Here is a 20697-nt window from a genome sequence, read left to right on the forward strand (position 1 = left end):
TTTTTGAATAATATATTTCATGTTCTTTGGTATAATAGACACTTTGTAATTTATATGCATAAAATTGTACTCTTTTGTACTACCATATATTTGTACTATTATTACTGCTTAATATTGATTATTGTATTCTTACATTTCCAGTCTGAGATTTGTCTTTTTTCGGACCATTGAAAAAGGCGATTGACCGAAACGCGTCTGGTCTCCTCTGGACATCTCAGTCATTCCCAAATACATGAGACGTAATTTATGGCCACCTTTTTTAATGTCATGTTACCTTTTTTCCATTTGTTTGTTTATAATAATATTTTGTACCATGCACACTGAATAAACCATTTATACTCATGGTATACTCAAGTCCTGGTCATTGCCTTCAAAGTCCCACTCCTCAGGGGAATTTTTCTATGAAATAAATAATACTGTGAGTTTAACTTCAATATGAAAGCTTCAATGTACAGGTAAGCCCATTGTAATACACTGTTCTGTTCTTTCTAGGTATGCCAGCGTCTATTTAAAACAGGACACCAACAGAATAGGCAGCACCTATACAAAGGCCATCTATTTTGAATACACAGATGGCTCGTACATTAAAGAAAAAAAGAAGCCAGACTGGCAGGGAATTGTGGGTCCCATTGTGAAAGCCGAAATTGGTGATAATATTACTATTCATCTTTTAAACAATGCTTCCAGACCATATAGCATACATCCACATGGAGTGCGATACACAAAAGGAAATGAAGGTAAAAAAGTTATATTGAAAATATTTAGATGAGCTGGAACAATTGTACCAATCTATGCATTTACACTCAGACCAATTTAAAATATGCAAACTAACATCTAATTGTAGGAGTGTCACACACTGCTATTTTTATTTTACTCTAGTGTAAACCCCAATGGTTTCTTGCCTGTTAAAATTAGAGGATCTAAAGGAATTATGGATTAAATCTCTGGGTAAAAGAATATAAGACTGCTGAATTCTTTCGCATTTTCTTCAAAGAACACAGAACACTTGCACATCCAAAGAGCAAAGAGAGGAATTTCTACATTTTACACTGCCAATCCAGGAGTACACCGTTTACAACATTCAATTTAACCCTGCGCTAAACCCGTTTCTTGCAGTGTCTCTTCAAAATATAACTTTATTTCAAAGGCAATGTCCATAAAACAGCACCAACTGACATGTTTCAGTACATAGTCACTTCAGTCCATAGTATCTTGAAGGGCTAAAGCATGACAGTTAGATCTGGGACAAGTTCATCTAGAGCCCAGGGTGAACATGTCAAATTGCACCCTCAGCCCTAAAGATGTATGAGCATTATGTGTCAGCAAAAATCCACCCCCCCCCCCCCAAAAAAAAAAATTGAGCACAAATCTGCATGTTTACCCACCTAAGCATAGATTCCTCCCCCTCACAACATAAATCAGCCTCCTGAAATCCACTTCCCAGCATGAATCTTTGTCCACCTCCTAATTTCCCCTTCTAGCATAAATACCCCCAATCATCCCTCCTAGCACAATCCCCCCCCCCCAACCCCACCACCATATTACCTTTTCTAGCACAAACTCCTCAAAATTCCTCCTCCTAGCACAAATCTTCTTCCCCTGTCCCCCCTCCCAACATAAATCCCCTCAAATCACCACTCCTAACACCTCCCTAAATGGCCCCTCCTAGAACAATTCATATCCCTTGACTCCCACCAAATCCCTTGTGGTGCTCCCCCCCCACCACCTTACATGATGCTACAGTACCCAGGGCAGCCACCCCTCCTGCCCACCCCTTTCCCCAGCCCTGATGGCAGTAGGTGGTGTTTTATAGCCTTTGCATTTGAAAAGGAAGTAATATTTCTCCTCTGTGCTGCTGTTCCTGAGGCTGTTCACCATGGAAGTGGTTTAGTGCATGATTAAATAGTGTGATCTGTATATTATCAGATCGGTTTACCGCCAGGAAAACCTGAAATGGTGTGCTAGCCAAAAACCCTGTCTAAGTAAGAAGAATACAAGATCTACTAGAACATTGTTCTCCCACTGGAATCTTTACTGAAACACCATCACCTGCCAGTAATGTATACCCATCCCAGAATATTCCCTTGGGGAAAATTTGAACTACTTAAAAAACTTTGCTTATTAACCACTTAAGCCCCAGAGGATTTGGCTGCTCAAAGACCAGGACCTATTTTGCAATTCGGCACTGCGGGGCTCTAACGGACAATTGCGCGGTCGTGCGATGCTGTACTTAAATGAAATTGACATTCTTTTTTCCCACAAACAGGGCTTTCTTTTGGTGGTATTTGATCACCTGTGCGATTTTTATTTTTTGCGCCATAAACAAAAAAAGAGCGTCAATTTTGAAAAAATAACAATATTTTTCACATTTTTTATATGAAATTCCCCCCAAAAAATGTAAAAATCTAAATTTTTTAATATTTTAGGCCAATTTGTTTTCCGCTACATATTTTTGGTAAAAAAAAAATCGCAATAAGCGTATTTTGATTGGTTTGCGCAAAAGTTATTGCGTTTACTAACTAAGGGAAAGATTTACGTATGTCATTTTTATTGTTTTTTTTTAAACTAGTAATGGTGGCGATCTGCGATTTTTTTTGCGGGACTGAGACATTGCGGCAGACAGATCGGACCCCTGACTAACATTTTTGACACTTTTGGGGGTTTCAGTGACATTACGACAGTAATCAGTGCTATACATATGCACTGTTACTGTAAAAATGACACTGGCAGGGAAAGGGTTAACTTTATTAGTGATCAAGGGGTTAAGTGTGTCCCTAGGGGCGTTATTCTAACTGTCAAGGGGCGTGGCTTGTGATGTAACCACAGAGACATACGATCCTACATAGCAGGATCGTAAAGTCTCTGCAGTTACACTAGGGAGAATGACAGACGGCTTTGTTTACATCAGCTGCCTGCCTTTCTCCCTCTCCAGCGGGAGATCGCGAGTGGCCGGCGGACATCGGAGCCGCCGGTCACACGCGCGGGGATGGCCGTGAACGAGCGGGGGCGGCGACATAGTAATACATCGGTTTGCCCAGGAGAGGCTGACTGCCGCAGTAAATATACTGTGGGAAAAAAGCAAGCGGTTTGCAAATATACTGTGTATAGTACCATAAGAAGTCCCAGTTCCATAGATTTAAACTAGTGTCTAGCTGTGGAAGTGGTTGGAAAAATAAATTGAAATTCAGTAAAATAAAGAATATGATGGACTATGTCAGACAATTGCAAAGTGAGTAAACAGTATGCCCAGGTGACCCTTAAACACATAGAATTCTTCTGTATAGATAAAGAGGAATATCACAACTATTATACCTCCCAACATTTTGAGATGGAAACGAGGGACACCTATCAGCAAAAGTATTTAGGCATAGGTCAAACACCCTGCCACACCCACTTAAAGGAAAAATATTAAAAAAAAAAAAAAAGATTAATTAAACCACTAACGTTTTTTTGGAGGTCCACATCCTTCCACGGCCTGGGGCAGCAGATAATGCCCAGTGGATATTGCTCATATTTGCCCATGTTTCACTATTGCCTTGTGAGTATAATGTGTCCGTATTTCTGCAATAAATTATTTTAAAGATAATGCGCTAGGCTGGTGCGCTCTCTGTCCATTCCTTTTGCAGAAGCTGTTTGGGTTACCACGACCCGTTGAGAGTGGCAGCACAGATTGAAAACTTCAATCAGATCCAAATCGCATTATTTATGGGATACTAGCGGCAAGGCTTAAGCGCAGGAGTCAATTGCTCTTTGTACATTCCCAAAAATTAGCCTACATGGGTTTACCTGACAGCTAAGAACGTTGTATTCTGTGGCTGGAGGTACATTAGGCATTCACAGGATACAGAAGTAAGTGTCAGCCACTATAGGCCCCAAAAATTAGCCTACATGGGTTTACCTGACAGCTAAGAACGTTGTATTCTGTGGCTGAAGGTTCATTAGGCATTCACAGGATACAGAAGTAAGTGTCGGCCACTATAGGGCCCAAAAATTAGCCCACATGGGTTTACCTTACAGCTAAGAACGTAGTTTTCTGTGGCTGAAGGTTCATTAGGCATTCGCAGGATACAGAAGTAAGTGTTGGCCAGTATAGGCCCCAAAATTAGCCCACGTGGGTTTACCTGACAGCTAAGAACGTTGTATTCTGTGGCTGGAGGTACATTAGTCATTCAGAGGATACAGAAGTAAGTGTCGGCCACTATAGGCCCCAAAAATTAGCCCACATGGGTTTACCTGACAGCTAAGAACGCTGTATTCTGTGGCTGGAGGTACATTAGGCATTGACAGAAAAAATAATTGTCGGCCATGAAAGGCCCCAAAAATTAGGCATTCAATGGACATGAAATGCCTTCTATGCCGCTGTATTTAGCGTAGACAAGGACCAGGAATTGTTGTGGGTGGATGGCGATCCGGCGGATATTTGTGGCCTGTCATAAGGAATTTCAATGAAACATGGTCTACTGGTCACATGTGTTGAATTCCTCAGAGATCCATGCCTCCTTCATTTTTTAAATGTGAGATAGTCTACACTGTCATGAGCTAGGCGAGTGCACTTATCGGTCACGACCCCCCTTGCTGCGCTGAACGTCCTTTCGGATGGGACACTGGATGGGGGGCAAACCAACAGTTCCATTGCAAGTTGTGCAAGCTCTGACCAGAGGTCAAGCCTGCCCACCCAGTAGTCCAGGGGTTCATCACTCCTCAGAGTGTCCACATCGGCCGTTAACCCGATGTAGTCGGACACCTGTGGGTCTAGGCATTCCCTGATGCTGGATCCAGAGTACAGCTGTCCATGGGTCGGCTGAAAGAAGGATCTCATATCTGAAGTGACCAAGACATCTTCAAACCACCCTCTTCTTGTAGGCGCTGTTGGATTGCTACCCGCAACTGTCTCTCTGTGACTGGAAATTCCTCTGCCTGCGCACGCAAAAGCAGAATGCAGCATTTCTCGCAGCAACGCCTGGAAGTGCTGCATTCTGACCTCCCTCTGTGATGGTGGTAACCTTTCCGCCATTTTTTGTTTGCACCAGGGGTCTAAGTACGTTGCCACCCAGTACTGGTCCTTGCCCTTTATGCTTTTTATACGGGGGTCCCCCTTAAAACACTGGAGCATGAAGGCCCCCATTCGCACTAAACTGGAAGCGGTGTAGTGGCCTGGCTCCAGCTCATCATCCAGGATAATGTCGTCCTCGTTCTCCTCCCCCATCCGCGGATAACACCAGGGATCCCAGACAGGTTTAAAGCATGCTCTTCTTGCTCCTACTCATCCGCCCCGGCACCATCCTCCTCTGACTCCTCTTCAGACTCCTGTTGTTGACTTGTCTCAGATGGAGTAGCACCCCCTGGGAATTCATCCCACATTGCGACTTCCTCATCTTCCTGCTCCTGCTCCTCGATGGCTTGATCAATGACACAATGCAATGCACGCTTCAGAAAGAAGGCGTAAGGTACGATGTCATGGCGCTATGGCCGTGACTGACCAGTTTGGTGATGTCATCGAATGGCCACAGTTCATACAGGTAGCCACGAGTTCATACAGGTAGTCGTTAACTGCACGTTTCTGCTGGAGCAGCCTATCAAGCATATGTAACGTTGAGTTCCATCGTGTCGGGCAGTCACAAATAAGATGCCTGACGGGCAGGTTGTGTCACCGCTGAATGTCAGCAAGGCGAGTCATGGCTGTGAAAGATCTTCTGAAATGGCCCGAGATTTTCCTGGCCTGCAGCAAGACGTCCTGGACCCTAGGGTATTTGGCAATGAATCGCTGCACGACCGAGTTCAGAACGTGTGCAATCCATGGCACGTGTGTTATTTTTCCCTGTTTCAGAGCGCTCAGCAGATTGGCACCATTGTCGCACACCACTTTACCAACTGTCAAATTGAGCAGTGTCAACCACTGATCTGCTTGTGAATGCAAAGCTGAAAGGAGTGCAGAACCAGTGTGGCTCTTGGCTTCCAGGCACAACAGACGCAGCACAGCATGGCAACGTCTCACCTGGCATGTGGAATAGGTTCTGGGGATCTTGGGCAGCGCAGCGGAAGAGACGGTAGCAGTGGAAAAGGAGGAGTCTGCCGAGGAGGAGAGGAAGGATGGAGGAGGAGAAGAACAGGCAGGCCTGCATGCAATCCATGGCGGTCCAACCAAATCTACACGGGTGCCACGGGTTACATGCTTGACGGCCGTCAGAAGGTTCACCCAGTGGGCAGTAAAAGTGGTATATCTTCCCTGCTTGTGTTTGCTTGACCATGTGTCTGTGGTCAGATGTATCTTGGCACCAACACTGTGTGCAAGAGATATATTAACTTGCCGCTGAACATGGCCATACAGCTCTGGAGTGCCCTTCTGCGAGAAATATTTCCTGCCTGGGACCTTCCATTGTGGTGTTACAATGGCCACAAATTTACGAGTCCACCAGTTGATATGGCAGTAGTTGGCGGGCTATCAGTTCTGACAAGCCAGCAGTCAAACATTGGGCAAGAGGGTTATTTGGAGTCATCATTTTTTCTGCTCCAACATTTGGGCCACGGAAGCCTGCCTTTTTCCAGAACAACGTGACAATGGCATCATGGAAGGTGGAGTGGAGGACAATTGTGAGGAGAGGGAAGGAGAAGAGGCTGGATGGTGAGAGCCTGGAGTGTGGCTTTGTGGGTTCTGACGGTGTTGCTCCCACTGGACTCGGTGATGGGAGTTCAGGTGCCTTCTTAAGGTGGTCGTCCCTAGGTGAGTGTTGGGCTTACCGTGACTTATGCGTTGACTGCAAAGGCTACAGATGGCAACACTGTTGTCAGCAGGGGACACATTAAGAAAAGCCCACACTGCGGAGCCATGTGGCGGCGTCCTGGGAGCGCCAGATGTGACTGTACATAGTTGATGGCTCGCTCCTGATACATTTGCAGTCTGCTTTGTACCTCTTGTGCAATGCAAGTTCCGCCTGCCTCTCCTCCCTATCTGCTGGTCCGTCTCTCCCTCTGAACTCCCCTCCTCTTCCTCTCTTGTGGACACCCACGTGACGTCCATAGACACGTCATCATCCACGTCACCTTCCCCACCACTAACAATTCGAGATCTCGGAGTAGGCAGCAACAGTGGGGACCAACCTCCTTGGGCTGATCCGGGTACTTTCGTCAGACTGCTGAGTGGCGGTTGTTGCTACCTCCTCTTCCTGATCCGATGCCAACAATGGCTGCGCATCGCAAATGTAAATAATTCCAGTGACTTAAGCAGAGGGTATATGGTGGTGGCGGTGTTGTTGTTGTGGGTGCACACAGCAGAGAGTGAAGAGGGTGCAGATAGAGAGGATGAGGAGGGTGCAGAAGAGAAAGGCTGAGTGAGCTACTCAACCAAATCTGGTGCGTCCTTTGACGTAATCGAACGAACCTTCTGAAACTTCACACTTTGGCTCCGTCCTACTGCTCCTGCCCTACCCCTACCACCCCTGCGTAAGGGCCTGCCTCTTCCTCTGCCTGTCATTTTTTAAATTACCCTGTGGCAAAAGTCTCTAGAGAATCGCAGTATATCTGGAACAAGGTATATAACACCCTGCTTCAATCTGTGGTATTGGGGGGCCACAGGTTTATCACACCAGTTCTACAAATAATTGGCCAGCAACTGTTGTCACTGTGTGTAGCACAGTTAACGCAGCAAAAGAGGCCAAATTTTTGCAGGACTAAAATACACTCTTAGAAAAGTATACTGTTAAATAACACTCCACTTCACAAATAAATCCAATATTTCAGGTCAACACCCTCTTTCGGATGGGGACCTTGAACTTAATAGATCCAATCCCTCTTCCGGTTTCTCACATGTGAATACTAAATCATCGACTGCACGGACTCGCCCTCAAAAGCGTACGCGCAATGTCGGTGGATCACCCAATAATCCCACAGGGAAGAGACGCCCTTCACTTCAATCTATCCAGACCAGTGACCTCACTCCTGCACTTCACAAAATCCTCACTAACCCTCCCTCTACAGAATCACCTCATCACCCCCCTTCCAATGACGATGATATTTTTTTAGACCCACAATCGGGAGCTATCCCGAAAATCAAGAAACAAACGAAATTAACGGGATTTGTCAATCAAAACCCTACCACAGGCACACCCTCTCAGAAGTAAACCCCAACTCACTTAATATTATTAATCTCACGAATATCCCTCTCACTTTGGCACAGATTCAAGTATTACAACTGGGATTGGGTTTTTGCCCAGCACAACAACTAGACGTCTACGACACGATCAAGGACGTCTACCTGTTTGCCCGTAATCTAACATACAAATTTATTTTTGACCAACATCGGCAGCAGAAAAAATTACAAATTGAACTTACAGAGCGTTTGAAACACTACACAATGGAGGAATTCCGAGCCCTGAGGGATCTTATGCTCCTATACGAGGAGGGATCCATAGACCCCTCTGGACCCGATCTTCCTCCCCTTCCAGTTGAGCTTGAGACCCAGACTGATTCATCACGAAAAATATTTAAACGGAAATCGCAACGATTTCCCGACTTGACTACCAGCCCACATATATGGGCATTTGTATGTCAAACTATTAGAGACTTAAAGCGCACCCAATGGCAACCAATTGAGAATAACCTGACTCCCTCTCAAAAACAAGCACTGAGATCACTCCGAAACAACCCTGATTATGTGATAAAGCCCTCCGATAAAGGGGGCAACATAGTGATAATGACACACACTCAATACCAAACTATGTGCCTAGATGTGTTGAATAACCGCCAATGGTACACCCCTATCCACTCTGATCTAACTACTCATTTTCAGCAAGAACTTAGAAACTTATGCCTTGAAGCCTTGTGGCTGGGCACTATTGATCAAGATATCTTTGACTTTATTATGATTAAACATCCTCGTATTCCCACACTATACACCTTACCGAAAGTCCACAAAAACTCCAGCAGACCTCCAGGGAGACCGATTGTCTCGGGTATAGGCTCTCTGTCAGAAAATGCCAGTAAATACGTTGATCTCTTTCTCCGTCCATTTGTCCAGTCCTTGCCCTCGTTTATTCAGGACACCCCTGATCTACTAAGACACATCGAGGGGATACAGACACCCCCGGATGCCCTCCTCGTGGCGGTTGATATTGAGGCACTATACTCAAGTATACCGCACGAGGAGGGCATCCGGTCGGTCAAATCTTTTCTGCAAGATTCATGTGAACGCACACGAGCACACAATGCGTTTATTCTGTCTTTGTTGAGGTTTATCCTCACACATAATTTCTTTACGTTTATGGATACCACTTACCTTCAAAGGCAGGGAGTCGCCATGGGAACGTGTTGCGCACCTTCCTACGCGAACTTGTTCCTGGGGAGGTGGGAGCAATACGTTTTCTCTGACGACTCCCTGACCTGTAAACTCCAATATGTCACACATTGGTTTCGTTATATTGATGATTTATTTTTCATATGGACAGGTCCCAAGTTTGAACTAGAGGAAATGCTATCCTCGTTCAATACGAACCCATTTAATCTTAAATTTACCTATAATTTCCACCCTGAATGCATAGTGTTCTTGGATGTGGAGATTAGGAAAGACACTAACGGCCATGTGACCACTTGTCTTTACCGGAAACCAACTGCCGGTAACATGCTGTTACATGCATCGAGTGCTCATCCAATAGCCCTAAAAAACAGCATTCCGTATGCGCAATATCTGCGCATACGTAGAAATTGCTCGCTAGACAAAGACTTTTTTCGGGAAGCCAAAGGTTTGCAAACCCGATTACTGGCACGAGGATATTCTCGGACTATCTTGAGAAAGGCCTTTAACAGGGCTAAGGATCTGGACAGAGAGGACATCTTGCAAAGGAGAAATAAAACTAATGTTAATCAAACTGTAAGGTTTATTACCCAGTACTCAGAGAATCACCTACAATTGAGAGCCCTTATCCAAAGACATTGGCACCTCCTAAGTGAGGAAGCCACATTGTCCAAATATGTAAAACAATTTCCGGAAGTGGTGTTCAAAAGAGCAACTTCCATTCGGGATTTGCTTACGAAGAGCCACTATACGCAGAACCCTCCCGAATCCAGTACTGTGCATGGTACATACCAATGTGGTAACTGTGCACGTTGTCCTTGGATTGAGGAGGGTCCTATCACTTATTTGCCAAACGGCAACAACCACAGACTTAGGAGTCATGCGGATTGCTCCACAACTGGAGTGATCTATTTAATGCAATGCCAATGTTCAGCATTTTACGTTGGCAAAACCTTTAGACAACTTGGACAGAGAATAGGTGAACATGTGTACTATTCTGGCGGTGGAAAAATTCTCACGCCGGTAACCCGCCATATTGGGTTACATCACAGATTTAATAACACATGTGTCTCCTTTAGGGTTCTGGAGATTATCCCCCCAGACCCCAGAGGTGGGAATTGGGACCAACGGATTTTGCAAAGGGAGGCTTTGTGGATAGAGAGGCTCAGTGCTACCACTCCCCCCGGACTAAATGAGGCCCATTCCTATAAGTCTTTTTTATGACTTCATAGTGTTGGTTGAAACAATTTTATATTCTTTCCCTCTCTTTCTTTTGTGTTTTTGTCCCTTGTAGTCTTCCCCTTTTTTCTTTCTATGTTCTCTGTTTTCAATTAGTGCCCTTTCCTCTACCCCTGTCCTTCATCTTTACGACCCATGCTCTCTATATATATTTGGAATATGTTGATATTGCATTACACCCTGGTAATTGGATTCTTTGGTTATTGCAAACCAAGTCAATATCCGGGTTCTTTTTCATGAGATTGCCCCTCATGTTTGATCCAATTGTTTATACACCTCTTGGGTCTACTTGATATAGTCTCTCTTATACATATCTTTATTGATTATAACCTGTTGATGTTTGTTTTTTGTTTAGTAAAATGCAGGTGTTATGTATATTGAGTTATGTTTATTTACTTATATTTTGTTCTCTTGTTTTCCTTTTAGGTCTATGTCCCGCGCCATGTCCTTTGGGTGTCCCTTCTATGCAGCAGTGTACGGACCCTTTCCTGTCTTTAGGAGGACCACTTTGGGTGCCTCCCCCACGGCGGACACGTGACGCTAGGTGCTCCTTCCACCTCCCCTTTGGGAGGGGAGGGCTATACGCCGGATACACGCCGTCACTTCCGGTCGCGTCATATGACGTCGCTTCTATGCGACGCATGACGTGATCGTCCCCTGGCAGGTGAATGTCCAGCGGATGCGCGTGCGCAGTAGCGATGCGCATTCCCGGCGTCAGCCCGGATGTACGTGGGGACGTAGTTTCCTCTACGTCATCCTGGGTGGAGCTCATGAACCACTACAAATAACGTTCCTTGGCGTTCCTCCCATGCAGTTTGCAGGGACGGGACGCCATCTTTTGTACCACCATAGGTAATACCTTTTATTTTTCTTTGCTCTATCGGTAACCAGGGAATTTTTCTTTGGAACGAGATCTTGTCCTTAATTGGCTATTTATACCTCCTAGGTTGTATGCAAAGGATCCTATTGTGGATTTTGAAGGCTATACGATCCTAGCAAAGGATCCTATTGTGGATTTTGAATGGCTATATGATCCTAGATCGATTACATCTAGTACACCCGCTCCCTGTCCATTTGTCCTATCTGGAACCCATTGGGTAAGAAGATATTCGTATACTATATATTTATTTTAGGTGCAACATTGAGGGGTCCTTTTTCTCCCAATCTTGCTTAGCCTTTCTATACATGTACAAATAGGTCCAGTCTTTTTAGATGCATTGTAGGTGGATCACCACTAGAGGGTGACCATACCTTCTCATGCAATATATCTAACTTAGACCTATGTATGGTTTATTTGTCTTTCAAACTTTCAGATAGTGACACGTATTCAGTGCAGTATTGCCTTTTGGGTTTTGTGGTTCGAGCTCCCGTGCCCGCCCCCGGGGGAATTCCCCTCGCCTTGTGGTCCAGGTCCTCTACCACTGTTGCCTTGTGGTCTACCAGACAGGTGCGATAACATAGATACTCTAAAATAGTTCGATTCAATACTATTAAAATGTAATATACGGCACAACCTTGTATGGATCTGTGTAAAATCGCATATGATCTGTTATGTGTTATGCAATATTTTTCTTATATAGATATTTACTTCTTTGTCATTTTTTTCTTTATTCTTAGTTTGACATATTTACCAAGTGATACCCTATAGAAAAAGTACCCCTGAGGAAGCGGCTATAAGGCCGAGAAACATGTTGGGTTGATATTCTGGGTCTCACGGCTATCCTGCATAGATACCTCCTTTTGGATGAGTTTTTTGGTATTTGCCAACTATCCCTATGTAGGAACTGTAAATCACTTGTGAATTATATTATATATGTCCAAATATCTATGTACTGCTTATGTTTTTAATCACAATATTACACGATATTGTTGTTTGTATCCTGTTCATATCAGTATACAATTTTATATATACTTTTGTTAATAAAAATTCTTTGATTCTTTTATACATTCATTCTTTTTTTCTTATACTATATCCACATCAAGCACCCCTATTTATAAAGTCCCAATATACGCCCCAATTAGCATTTCTCTTTTTTGACATCCAGATGGGGACGTGGTGCTTATATATTTATAGGTTATTGGTATGAGCTTGTCTACCCCTTTGTTCTAACACTCCACTTCAATATGTGGTATTGGGGGGCCACTGGTCTATCACACCAGTTGTACAAAAAATTGGCCAGTGAGTTTGGCACTGTGTGTAGCAGAGTAAATGCAGCAAAAGAGGCAATATTGTTGCAGGACACAAATACACTTATAAAAGTATACTCAGATAACACCCCGCTTCAGTCTGTGGTATTGGGGGGCCACAGGTTTGTCACACCAGTTCTACAAATAATTGGCCAGTAACTGTTGTCACTGTGTGTAGCACAGTTAACGCAGCAAAAGAGGCCAAATTTTTGCAGGACTAAAATACACTCTTAGAAATGTATACTGTTAAATAACACCCCATTTCAATATGTGGTATTGGGGGGGCCACTGGTCTATCACACCAGTTGTACGAAAAATTGGGCAGTGAGTTTGGCACTATGTGTAGCAGAGTTAATGCAGCAACAGAGGGAATATTGTTGCAGGACACAAATACACTTATAAAAGTATACTCAGATAACACCCCACTTCAATATGTGGTATTGGGGGCCACTGGGGGACACCAGTTATAATACATTTAAAGTGCTATTGTCACTGTTTGTAGTATTGCTGCAGAAACGCTCAACACACCAGTCATAATGTTGCACAGTGCACAATACAAATCCACTATAATATGCTTTCTATATTAGAAAGTATATTATAAGTGGATTACACCCCTATATAGTGCACTGCACAACTATACCAAATAGCAGCCCTTAAAATGACTTTTGTGGACCTTAACAGAGCGATTTGTGTCACTGACGATCTGTCGCTGGTGCACACAGCAGACCTCTCCCTACACTGACAAGAGACTGTACACCTATACCAAATAGCAGCCCTTAAAATGACTTTTGTGGACCTTAACAGAGCGATTTGTGTCACTGACAATCTGTCCCTGGTGCACACAGCAGACCTCTCCCTACACTGACAAGAGACTGTCCACCTATACCAAATAGCAGGCCTTAAAATGACTTTTGTGGACCTTAACAGAGCGATTTGTGTCACTGCCGATCTGTCCCTGGTGCACACAGCATACCTCTCCCTACACTGACAAGAGACTGTAGACCTATACCAAATACCAGCCATTAAAAGGACTTTTGTGGATCTCAACAGAGCTATTTGTGTCACTGGCAATCTGTCCCTGGTGCACTCAGCAAACCTCTCCCTACACTGACAAAAAGCAGACTGTGAAATGGCCGCCAGCTCATGTCAATTTATGAGGTAGGGGGCATGTCCATGTGCTGAAATGTTTCAATTGGCTGTCCCGTTCCACCTGACGGCTGTGTCTTGGGTCAAAGTTCTCCCCAATGTAAACTAATATGGGCGCCGCAAACAAAGCCATGTGTTCGCAAAATCGGCAGGCTGCGAACGAGCGAAGTTTGCCGCGAACCGACCACCAGGTGAACCGCAAGGCCATCCCTGGTCTTCAAGTCCTCTGAAGAAGCCCCAAGTGGCGAAACATGTCGGGAACGGACACCTACATCACTACTGTTTGTGAATACACCATTTATGACCATGTAAAAGACAAGTTGCTGGCTTTTTAATAAGTTGAACTTTTTATTGATGTAGTAATAAAATGTGAGAATTTTTATTATAACATATTTTTTGCTCTACTTTTTGGCACCGTTAAAATCCCATACAAACATCCCTTGTATATGACAATTCAAACTTAAAGTGGTATTAAACCCAAAAATAAAAAATAATATATGACCGCTTACAAATCTTGGAATGTGGTGGCTGTGTGCCTTTCCTTTTTTAGGGTTTTTTTCTCCTTTATTTTCACCCGGTGATCCAGCCAATAACACACTTCCTGCATTAGGGCGTCTTCACCCTGGCTGGAGGAGCAACAGAGGCACCCTTGGACAGGAGCATTGTCAATTTGGGGAGAGGGTATTGCCTATAGAATACACTGATCAGCAATGCTGTCTATAGGCAGCAGTGCTAATTGTGCTGAAATTTTCCAACAGGCTGGTTGTACAGAAGTCGATTGGTAAATCAGCTTCTGTACAATTAACCTTCCTATTCGTGGATCAAAACTTGGCTGTTCCCCGATGAACTGGCCAGATTTTAATCCATGTATGTCCTGCTTAAGATGCACTAGCAGATGAACTTGACTAACAAATACATTTGTGATAAAAGTTTAAATAAATTAATAAAATCTGACCATTGTAAGCACCCCTGTCAGTGTTAAATGGTTTGTCTCAACCCTTAAAGGAAGTTGGAAAATAGCAGACCTATTGACTGCATCACAAGGTGAAAATAAGAATCCTAAAAATAGATAACTAAGTCAGAAGCGACATGTAAGAAGTGGTAAGCTGCAAAAAAATAATACGTTTTTGTGTTTAATTCTACTTTAGGCTACCCAAATACAAGATATGACGTTTGCCCAATATGGCCACTTATAGCAGGACTGGTTAATGTTTTCATTCATGTGTATGGACAACTGGCCAAACAAAGGAGAGAAAACTTTAGTAGAACAAGAAATGTCATAAGCTGCCTGCAGTTTCTATCAACAGATGTTTGGTTAAAGCGGTATTAAACTCTGCAAAAAAATATATATATTTAATGACCCCCCCCCCTGCTGGTGTGCTAATTTGAACTTCATACTAGCACAATATGACAGGCTTACCTGTCAAAGGATGCCCTCCAGCGCTGTGCTATCAGTGCTTAGGCGCTTCCATCTTCTCCTGATTTTCCTTCCAGGTTCACTCTGTTTAGCCATTTGAATAGTCGGGCCATGATTACATTACTCATGCGCATACACATGGGAGTCACTTCACCATGGCACAGAGTAAGTGCAGTAAATGTGGGTGATGTCATGGCGCTCTCTAATATAGCTGGGTGGTACAAGGGAGGAGGATGAGAAGGAGAAGGGGGTATGGAGCAGCGGAGAGGGGGATCCAAAAGGTGATAGGAGGGGGGGGGGTCACGTTCGGCGGCTGCCAACTGGAGCGAGGAGAGGCTCTGAGGAATAGAAAGCAGGAAAGAGCGGTGCCAGCTTAGTGTAGCATAAATTTATTCAGCAATAATGAAGGTAGCAACTTACTCTGAGGTAAGGTTAGACAGGTACAATGGGTGTATTGGGCTCATCCATCTTCTTCTCCTGGGGAAGCGTCGTAGAGGAGGGTGGTTTAGTGCCGGTGGTGTGGGGAGGCTGTTGTTCGGCAGGCAGTGACGACTGACTGCCTGAAGAAGGAGCACGGATGCTCCGAACGCGTGCAACCCCTATCTTCTTCCCACCAGGAAGAGATGTTGGTCAGACCGGAAGCAGGTAGCCGATGCCCTGCTGCGAACGCTCCGCTGCCGCTGCTGAATCCTATGGACAGGCTGCTGAACAACAGCCTCCCCACACCACTGGCACTAAACCACCCTCCTCTACGGCACTTCCCCAGGAGAAGAAGATGGATGAGCCCACTACACCCATTGTACCTGTCTAACCTTACCTCAGAGTAAGTTGCTACATTCATTATTGCTGAATACATTTATGCTACACTAAGCTGGCGCCGCTCTTTCCTGCTTTCTAAGTGCAGTAAATGTACTCTGAGCTGCGCACGTGCATGTTTACATTACCGCTGACAGACAGAGGGAAGCTTTTATGACAGAAAACACCATTAGGGTTTCTTCTGTCATAACAACCCTGCCTGTCAGCATTTTTTTTTTTAATTTTAAGCCAGACATTTTCTTTTGTAACAGTGCCAGCCAATTCTGGGTAACCAAATTGTGCATCGATGTTTGCCATTCCTAGAAGGTTTATGAATACTTTTATCCAATTTCAAACAATGTTAATTTGAAGAGGAAAAATACTTAACAGGATATAAAATGATTTATAAAGGAAAAGAGAACAACTTGTAAATCTATATTTCTTAATGATCCAAACTTATCTAATTGTAACTTATTTCAAACCAACATTATGGTATTAAAGAACATGTCTGTAAGTCGAATTGGTTAAAGAGCTGAAGTCGGATTTATTTTTAATACTGCATATGTATCTGCAGGTGCATTGTATCCAGACAATACCTCAGGAAATGACAAAAATGATGATCATGTCCCGCCTGGTAAATTACAAACTTACTTGTGGCAAGTTGTGGAAGATCAAGGCCCAACTGAATGGGATGATGATTGCATTACCAGGATATATCATTCACACCACGATTCCGTACGAGACACTTACAGTGGACTTGTGGGAACCATGATTATCTGTAAACCAGGTGAGTCATTTATTTATAATCTTTATTCTATGATGTTTAGTATAACTAAAAAGAGTTTATTATTGCCTTCTCATATTATAATATTTCTGTCTGTAAATGAACAGTTTACATTTACTATGTTTGCATAGCACAAATAAACTCCCCATTACTTACAAATGTAGAGCTACCCCCACAGGGGCCGCTGGATAGGATGGCTTCTCTGTTTTTTGCCTCCTCAATGACTTCAGCCAGGGCCGGGACAAGGGGTGGACAGGAGGGAGTGGCTGCCCTGGGTGCAGTGGTTTATTGTAGGGATGGGGGCGCTTTGACCCTAACCCTAAGGGAAGGGGGGGGCACAGTTTGGCATCTTTACCCTGGGCACTGGATGACCTTGTCTCGACACTGACATCAGCCCCTATGACACCCTAGGTTAAAGTGATTGTAAAGTCTGTTTTTTTTCCCCTATAAAAATAAAAAAACATGTTACACTTACCTGCTGCGTTTGCAGTGGATTTGCACAGAGCAGCCTGGATCCTCCTCTTCTCGGGTCCATCTTCTGTAATACCAGCCCCTCCCTCCTGTTGAGAGCCCCCACAGCAGGCAAGTTGCTATGGGGGCACCCAAGTCACAGCTCCCTGTGTTCATTCAGACACGGAGCCCCAACCCAGCCCTGTCCCCTTTCTCCCGTGATTGGTTAGCTGACTTTGACTGACAGCAGTGGGAGCCAATGGTGCCAGTGCTGTGTCTCAGCAAATCAGGAGGGAGAATCTCAGTCGGCTGAGACACTTGTGGACGACGCTGGACAGAAATGGGGCTCAGGTAAGTGTTAAGGGGGCTGAGGGGGGCTTCTGCACACAGAAGGCTTTTTATCTTAATGCATAGAATGCATTAAGATAAAAAAAAACTTCTGCCCTTACAACTTCTTTAAGTGAACAAAGCTTGTGATATCACAGAAATTACTAAAGTCAATACCAGGCATGCAATGATACTGTGTCAGGAAGCAGACATCGAACGAATTAGTAAAGGCAAGCTTCAATATATTATCAATCACACAATATGATTGATAATGATAAATGCATGAACGTATATTAGCAATAGCAGTAGTACAAATCAATATACGGTATTATCAGTAATCAGCAGCAGGTATAGGATAACACTATGCATCAGGATCATTATAAACAGTAGCAAGACTTCTTGAGCGCAGCAATATAGCTAAATTTACTGCTTTCAGGAAATAATGCTGCATTAAAGTAGTAGCAAAGTCCACATTGTGATTTTTACCTACAGGTAGGCCTATAATAAGGCTTATCTGTAAGTAAAATGAATATCTTCTAAACCTGCACCATTTAGGATATATTCACACTGGATGCAGCCGGTGTTGTCACCAGCGACTGAGCTCTGAAAGTACATCATCGAGCCATTAAAAGAATGAATAGAAACTTACAAGGAATAACACCCTTGTAAAAAAAAAAAATAATAACATACAGGCTCCAAAGAAGTGCAATGCGGAAGCGGTCGGCAGATGGTGGGGAACTGACCACCACCGCACGACACCACGCATGGCACGACACCCCCCCCCCCCCAACCATCATATCCTGAAATCCTAGGGTATTGAGGGAAATGTGAAGTGCCAAAATAAAACAAACAAAAACAATAATGCCGAGATCTGATTTTAGAATGATGGGACCCCATCCTTATATAACCTCAGAGGTCAAAGGCCCTTACTAGTGAGAACAAAATGACAAAATGAGCAGGCCTCTTGCCCTATGCGCCCCAAAACAATCAGAGAAACACCCAAGAGGCCCAAAATAGGATTTTGGTTTAAATGAGTACAGCATTCTCAAAAATAAGAGTGTAAAAGGGGTCTGTTCCTAATTGTGGAACTGTGTATTACGAAGAGTTTCCAAGGCCTCAAAAGATAGGGTTCCGGCTTACATGAGATGTTATGTATTCTAAAAAATCTTAAAAGACAGTAAAGGTACTGTAAAGGGGAGGAAAGGAAGGAAAGAAGGAAGAAAGGTTGAGCCAAGTGACAAAGAGGAGATAGATATGAGGAATAGAAAATAGTTCAGCCCAGCGGAGGTCCCAACCACTACACCCGAGTTCCCGCCAGTGTAGGTTAAGATATGCCTGGGTAGGTCCCCTAAGGTCCCCAAATTGCTTCAAATTTCTCCAGAGTCCAGTAGGATGCTAACCATTTTTTCCTGTTCCATGATCCAAGAGATTTTCCTCTTGGTTGCGGCAAAGGAAACTCTAAAGCTACCGATGGGGATTTTGGAACCTGACAGCCTGTAACTTTGCAAATTAAATAGAAAATCTTGTTCCAGCACCCCCTAATCCTAGGACATTCCCATCATATGTGTAGCATCAAATTGGGTAAGTCACACCCTCTGAAGCAATGGAGAGAGGAAGAAGGGAACATCTTTGCTAGTCTGGTTGGAACCAGGTACCATTACGTTAGCACTTTGTGATTCGCTTCAATCAGGGAAACATTGTACAGTAAAACCTTGGATTGCGAGCATAATTCGTTCCGGAAACATGATTGTAATCCAAAGCACTCTTATATCAAAGCTATTTTCCCCATAAGAAATAATGGAAACTCAGATGGTTTGTTCCACAACCATTTATTCATAAGTCTTTCAGTTTATAGTCCATATAAAAAGATTATAGCAATGTGATAGGTTGTGTCATCATAAAATGTCCATCCACAAATGGCTGCTCCCTCCTCTGTCAGCGCTGTCTCTCTGCAGGGAGGCGGCCGGAGCCCACACACTGCACTGGTTGCTAGGCTAGAGGCTTCATAACATTGAAGTCTATGGCGGTTGCCTCCGGGTCGCCCCAAAGAAGCTCCAGACCCTTTTTCTAGGTCGGAGCGACTTGTGTCGCTCCTATTAGAACGGGTCTGCAGCTTCCCTATGGGAGGCGACCTGCGGCGACCTGTGAGGCGACCAGGTCGCCTCACAGGTCGCCCTAGTGTGAACCGGCACTTAAAGTGCAGGCAGGGCACTGGACAAAGCACTAGGGACAAAACTGAGATGAATAGATTTGATACAGTAATGTAATCCTAACAGATTACAACGTATCACCGCCAGGGAGGTTAATCTGTGAAGCTATCTGAATCAGGTTGCCTCTAATCGCTGCTTTATGTGCGGCCCAGTGTGTTTCCGTTGAGACTCCCTCCACCTTGTTAAGGAGTAAGTGCTCCTGGATAACCTTTTCAATTTCCAATACCCAGATCGGGTCATTAAGAATAGATTCATTGATTCTCCAGTAAGACCATTGAGTGATCCAACCACACCGTGTCCCTGATGTTGGACTTAAATATGTTTGGTATATGGGCTGTGGAAAGGAAACTTTGGTCAATCCTAGCATAAGACTGGTGTGGGCATGGGAAATGGGTATAATCTCGTTTCATGGGGTTCATGTCCCTCCAAGCACCAGCTAGTCCATGCTGGAAGAGTAGTTTGGCAATTTTGAGGCTTATTTTTGGGGTCCTTGTACTTGGGCTTTCGGGGGTCTAGACTTATCAAGTCCCAGGTCGAAAGTGGTATTTGAGTCCCCTCCATAGATCACCGTACCCTTCACAAGTGGGATAAGTGTACTGAGCATCATCCAGTAAAATTCTGCCAGACCTTGATTGGGCGCATAGTAGGAGATCATAGAATAGAGGTGGTTCTCTAGGAGTCCAGTCACTAGGATTAATCTGCCCTCGGGATCCCTGTATATTAGTTGGGGAGTGAATTTTACATCTTTTAGAGAAAAGCATGGCCACCCCCTCCCCCCTCCCTAGTTTTATCCTCTGCATTCGCTAGAAAAAACTGGGGATATTTTGCATGAAGGAAGGAAGGGTTACACCCCCTT

At 44.1% G+C, this 20697-nt stretch overlaps 1 protein-coding gene across 1 annotated transcript in view; it reads left to right on the forward strand.

The window, feature by feature from the left end:
* The window catches only part of LOC309551190 (ceruloplasmin-like), a 192301-nt gene that overhangs the window by 25494 nt on the left and 146110 nt on the right, over window positions 1–20697 (forward strand). Inside the window, exons 2-3 of the mRNA XM_082251689.1 lie at window positions 493–737; window positions 16645–16857. Coding sequence (XP_082107815.1) covers window positions 493–737; window positions 16645–16857 — 458 coding nt within the window. The remainder of the gene's footprint in view (window positions 1–492; window positions 738–16644; window positions 16858–20697) is intronic.

The sequence above is a fragment of the Pelophylax lessonae genome, assembly GCF_965119305.1.
Source record: "Pelophylax lessonae genome assembly, chromosome: 3".
NCBI lineage: Eukaryota > Metazoa > Chordata > Amphibia > Anura > Ranidae > Pelophylax > Pelophylax lessonae.